Below are 6,117 nucleotides of genomic sequence, written 5' to 3'. Positions count from 1 at the left end.
GATCTTCAATCGTGCATAGCCTGTTGTAGCCAAGCGAAACAATATTGCCCAGCGTACAGATAGAAAGGGAAAAGCAGGGCTATGTTGTGTTTAAAATGAGCTTGATTTAATGTATACATTAAACATTAATGGACAGAATGATCAGATGTTGCTAAATATGCTTGAACCTACTTTTGTGTGGGTTCCGCTTGCTATGGTGTGATCTCTTCAGCAGTACATCTGAGCGCTTGCAAAACTAATAAAGGAAAGTAACCTGATCCATTTAGGGTGTACCACACAGTGGAGCCACCTTAGCTCCACAAGGGTGCCAGAACACACACAAATGAGCCAGGTCACTCCACAAAGGACTCATGAACTCAAAGAAGAAGGCGACACCACTTCAAGACATGCAGATTACAGTGGGTGTCCAAGGTGGCATAAGTGTATAGGCTCAGCTGCCAATCATTTCTATTGACCACCTGAAGAACCAACCTGTTGCCCTGATACAACATCTGTCCCAAAGGCAGATGGTGTCTTGCCAAAAAGAGAACCTTGAGAGAGGTTGGTGAGGGAGTACCATCAATCCTCTTGTGAACCATATTCCGTCTTCTGAAGTCATGAAGGCTTCCTCTAGCATGGGCTTATATGGCTGCGTTGCCCTGGCCTGGGTCTCTGGTAAGAGTCCTGCTACCTCACCTGTTTCCCTTGCTTTGGCCCTCCTCACCATGGACCCTTGCCAGTAGAATGGATCCAATTTCCTGTCTGTGCCACTGTACCCACCTCAGGTATATAGTGCGGGAGGGCTTTCCCCAGGATGCGGCAAGTGAAGTACCCACAGGACATGGGCAACAGCACATGCGAACCAGCCAGCCCGCAGGCATGTGGCGCTTTCCTGGCTAACTCACTAGCAGGGCTGCCTGTACCCTACTGGCTAACGTACATGACTGGGACCTGGAAGGTTAGTGGTTCAAGCCCCTGGTGTAGCCACAGTAAGATCCGCACAGCCGTTGGGCCCTTGAGCAAGGCCCTTAACCCTGCATTGCTCCAGGGGAGGATTGTCTCCTGCATAGTCTAATCAACTGTACGTCGCTCTGGATAAGAGCGTCTGCCAAATGCCAATAATGTAATGTAATGTAATGTAATGTAAATGTAGTCATTTACATAATAATAATAATTTACATAATAATAATAATTTATGTAATACGTAATTCTCGGTTTGGGTCAGGTGGCAGAGGGCGGCTTCATGTCCAGGTTCCTGTGTGTGTGGTGTTCATCTACTCGATTGAGCCCTTGCTATGGACGGCCTGTAGCATAGTGGTTAAGGTAAATGACTGGGACAGGCAAGGTTGGTGGTTCGTTGGGCCCTTGAGCAAGGCCCTTAACCCTACATCACTCCAGGGGAGGATTGTCTCTCGCTTAGTCTAATCAACTGTACGTTGCTCTGGATGAGAGCGTCTGCCAAATACCAATAATGTAATGGACAGTAACCTTAAGCCCTGCAAGAGGCGCTTGAGAAGCCTGAATAGGAATGAGCAGTCTAGCCCCAGCTCTCCTCTCCGTCTCATCATGCCACCTCTCACCACTTCTGTCTTACACCACCCATGCCTATCCCGCAGACCTGGGTCAAACACTTCATTGTTTTGGATTCAAATACTTGTTTACGCTTTACTGAGCTTGTAGGGTGTATTGGCACATATTAAATACTATCAGAACCCCCCACCTTCTGGTCCTCTTGGTTGGCGCAATTGCACCAGGCAAGATCAATTGAGCATGGAAATGTATGTGAATCCAAAACACTTACGTACTTGCCTCAGATCTGCTATACCCCTTGCCTTCTTTAAATTGGTTCAGCTTTAACCAATCTACACAGGGAGAAACTCTTTCTTGCAAATAGAATACACAGGATTATTACACAAGGCTTGTTTGTGTATCACTGCCGTGACTTTCTCATCCTACCTGCCTATCTCAATACGCCATTTTCTAAATGTAACAAAAACAGGGGCTTTGTAGACATAAACAGGGCTCCTTGATGTTCTTGTTTCTCCTTCTCTTGGAAAGGTTGTTAAGCTTTAATGACCAGTTAAACTACTCCCTGTTGTATAAAATGCTAGACTGATACCAGGTTTTACTGGAATTTCAGAAAAACAACCCCATTCACTACTGCACACTTCTCTAATGTTTTTGACACCAGCAGCGAAAGGGGTGACATTTTCTAGAGGCAGCTGCAGATTGCTCACATTAATTATGCACTGATTTTCAATAATGCATCAATTCCGTTTCTCGCCACAGAACCTGGTACCCGTGGCAACGGAGGTAATCACCTCTTCAAAGTCGCTCAGGCCGTATACAGAAATAACAGGGCCTTTTCCATTCTCACACAAATTCAAGCAGTTTGTTTGGCATAAGACACCACACCACACTGTGGGATGCATTTAGAAAAAGTATCCTTAATTTCCAAGAGGCTTTATCATGGCACAGTGTACACACCAGACCTGGGTCAAATATGTAATTGTTTTGGATTCAAATACTTTCTGTGCTCACTGCATCTTGCCTGGGTCAATTGAGCCAACCAAGAGGACCAGAAGGTGGGGTTTGTACATGTTGAGAGCATTTCATAGGTTCCAATGCACCAGACAAGCTCAGTAAAGCGTACCTGCGGGAGGAAACGGGCAGATTCACTGGGAAGTACCATAGACAGCGGAAATACCCAGTACAACCTTTGATTGACCCATTGATTAGTGTGTACTGTGGAACTCTCAGGGACTATTACACATACAGTAGATGGTAAAAGCAAAAACAAAAAAAACCCACAATGAGCCATCCACAACCACCCTCCTCTTTCGCAAGTAGAACATTTTCAGAAATCCCCAAAAACGAAAAATCCCAAGTTGAAATGTCCCTTCTCAGTGGCACACAGATCATTTCCATTGGAAGCCAAAAGTTTATTGGTAACAGAAATCACTATTCAATGGCCAAAAGGAATGTCATTGAAAATATCAACATCTAATGCTGTACTTCACTGGTATCACAGTATGATTTCAGTTAATGACAGGTTAAATTTAGTAAATTCTGGGCTGCAATTACAAAATGAGACATCACGGTCATAAAATGAGGAACAGAAAGAGTTTGAGGACCATGTTTATTGTAACACCCTTCCCACAATGCTTTGCATCTTGCTTATATAGCAGAGCTGCCTCTGAAACCACTCCCTTTCTCCCTACACAGCTGGGAGTAGGAGTAGTTTCATGTGCCGTGGTCCAGCATCCAGACCAGCAGGGGGAGACAAACCTACAACTCTCCGTGTTCAATGCAGTACAGAGAGACAAACGGCACACAGCAAAACTGGCAGCTAAAGACAGTAATGGTGGTACGCCAGATGACTGTGTGCTTCAAACGCCTCGAGGGAGCTGAAAAAGTATTTCAGCCAAACTCCCACACTTGTAACTGATGACTGGGCTGGTGGCTGGAGGGGGGGGGGGGTCTAGACTAGAAGACAACTGGGGTGAACGGGGTATACCAAATCCTGCAGAAAAGGGGAGTGAGCGTACCATTACAAATGGGGCAGCCTGTAGCCAAGTGGCTTAGGTATACGACTGGGACCCGGAAGGTTGGTGGCTCAAGCCAGGATAAGATCCATGCAGCTGTTGGGCCATTGAGCAAGGCCCTTAACCTCACATTGCTCTAGGGGGGGATTGTCCCCTGCTTAGTCTAATGAACTGTAAGTCGCTTTGGATAAAAAGGGGTCAGCTAAATAACTAATGCAACGCAGCCTGGAGGATAAGGGAGCAGACAGGCTGTAGGACAGTGGTGCCAAACCCTGTTCCTGGAGATCTATCATCACAATGTTGCACCTCTGACGCTGCAAACGTAGCCCTGCTCACTGCCCCACTGATTGACCGTCAAGCAGAGGTGGAACCTCCAGGGCTCAGAAAGTAAACATCCCGCCGTATGTTTCCTCTACCCATGAACTCAGCCCGCTGATTTCACTAATTAGCTCTACACCTCTCCTGGCTGGAGAATTGCGGCAATTAGCAAATCCAGGCGATCGGGGGAAAAACAAAAACTCCGCGTTCTGAGCCCGGATTGTCCACCTCAGCCTGAAGTTATACGTAAAGTCAGAAACCTGAAGCTCTCACAGAATTGCTGTACGGACGCGCAGGGCTGAAGGGCTGCGACTGACGATGAGATTTCTGATGCTGAGGCAGTATGTAAGGGAGCACTGGGGTGCAGGCAACAGGGTGACAAACATCTTCCACATCCACATCAAAGAAGAGGTCACGTGTTGAGACTCTCGCGTCTTCATTCGAATTCAGGTACAAAGACTTAAGACACACAGAAAAGTCAAAAACAAAAACACGTCCTTCCATACAGTTTGCTTGTACATGTATGAGAAACTAACAAACAGTGCATCGAGGCCACTTAGAGAGATATATATGTGTGTGTGTGTATATATATATATATATATATATATATATATGTATATATATACACATGACCCCTTACTGGGGTTGATTAGTATACGCTGTGGGTATTTCATAGGCTTTTTAAATACACATTAAAATGTTTAATACAGATAAACACTGAACCGCTACAGAAGAATAATGCTGCATATCGTACACTGCTGTATGCTGTGTGATTATTCTGGACCGATGAAGCTCGTCCTGGGAGAAAAGTTCCACAGTCCTTCATTTCCGGCAGGTTCATTCCAGACAGACAGGCTGAAAGGGTGGGGGGGGGTGTCGGGCGGGGGAGGGGAGAAAGAGGGAGAAACCCCCCCTCGCCCACCCCCCGATGTACCCACAGTCAGAAGTTGGTTTCGAGGGACCACAAATCTGTGAGTCTACTAGGGGCCGCCCCCTCCTTCCAGTCAACACAGGTGTTGATAAAAGTTTCTTTCTTGATAGCAAAAAAAGGAAATGGTTAGCTACAACATTCACAGATGCAGAATGCTCTAAATACACGGAAACGCATGGCTACTGTCGTGAGGTACTTTTTCATTTACAAATCCAGGCCAGATGGGAGGGATACTTTTTGGAATCAAAAAGAACGAAAGAAGAAATCTAAAACACAAAAAGGTCATTTTTTTCCCCCTCATGATCCCTTAGTGAAACAATAATTATAATAGTAATAATAATAAAAAAAAAACAACAACACAGTTTTGATTGGGGCTGGAGGGGGTGGGAGGGGGTACCGGTCTCCCGGGGGCAACGGGATAAGGGCGGTGAATGAGATACGGGGTATTTCCCTTTGCTCTTGAGTGACGGTCGACAGTACATTCTGCGGGGGCAGCGAGCCGTCGGGCGGTGCAGCCCTCAGGACTTGTTCTCGTCGTACAGGTCCAGCGTGGCCTGGATGTCTGGAAGCTCCATCTCGCACACCACACTCCGCGGGGACAGGGACGACCGGTTGAAGAAATGGCCGCCTGAAAAAGAGAAGGTGAAAAGAGACGATCTGGAAATGACCACGCGGGAAACATGCGCACAACCTTTCGCTGACACATCGTGATTTCATACATCGACCAGTCCGTTATGCTGAAAACTGATGGTTTAAGTTGACTAAAAACAAGTTTGAATATCATTTTGTAATTGTTTGGTTATCCTGACAAGAGTTAGTGAATATTCTTAGTGTGTATATATCCTTTGAATGTTTTGTGGTGCTTGATTTAAGCATTGTTTAATTTTTAAATTCACTTTGTTTGAAAGCTTTTATGAATGGAGTGTTTTTAAATGAAAATGAAAATTTGATGTCCAATGAAAGATACTAGACACGCACTATTATCATACAATAAGCACACTTCTCTGAGATTAAATTCATATTTTCATCCATATCTAAGAGAAATATGCTAGTTTTCCAGCACAAGCTGAGAATAACAATATTTTTTATATACCTTGCATGTCGCAACAGGAAGTGGAAGGTGGAATGCACATTTCCCCAGGAAGTGGTCATGGTATAATAACATCATGTGGAGCAGAGATCACCAACCCTGGTCCTGGAGAGCTACTAGGTCTGCTGGTTTTTGTTTTCACCCTAAAATCAGCACCCTGTTGAGACCCAGGTAACCAGGTGAGGTGAGTTAACTGTCTAATCACCTGCTCTAATTGATTAAGCGCAGAGTAACAGTGAAAACCAGCGGACCCA

The 6,117-nt window shown here is 45.4% G+C and overlaps 1 protein-coding gene across 1 annotated transcript in view; it reads right to left on the bottom strand.

The window, feature by feature from the left end:
- Nucleotides 1-3,104: 3,104 nt before the first annotated feature.
- rnf130 (ring finger protein 130) overlaps nt 3,105-6,117 on the bottom strand; it is a 58,504-nt gene continuing 55,491 nt past the window's right edge. The window contains exon 9 of the mRNA XM_061234498.1: nt 3,105-5,401. Coding sequence (XP_061090482.1) covers nt 5,292-5,401 — 110 coding nt within the window. The 3' untranslated portion in view covers nt 3,105-5,291. The remainder of the gene's footprint in view (nt 5,402-6,117) is intronic.

This window comes from Conger conger, chromosome 3 (genome assembly GCF_963514075.1).
Source record: "Conger conger chromosome 3, fConCon1.1, whole genome shotgun sequence".
NCBI classification, from domain to species: Eukaryota; Metazoa; Chordata; class Actinopteri; order Anguilliformes; family Congridae; genus Conger; species Conger conger.
This window is presented reverse-complemented; position numbering and strand designations above follow the sequence as displayed.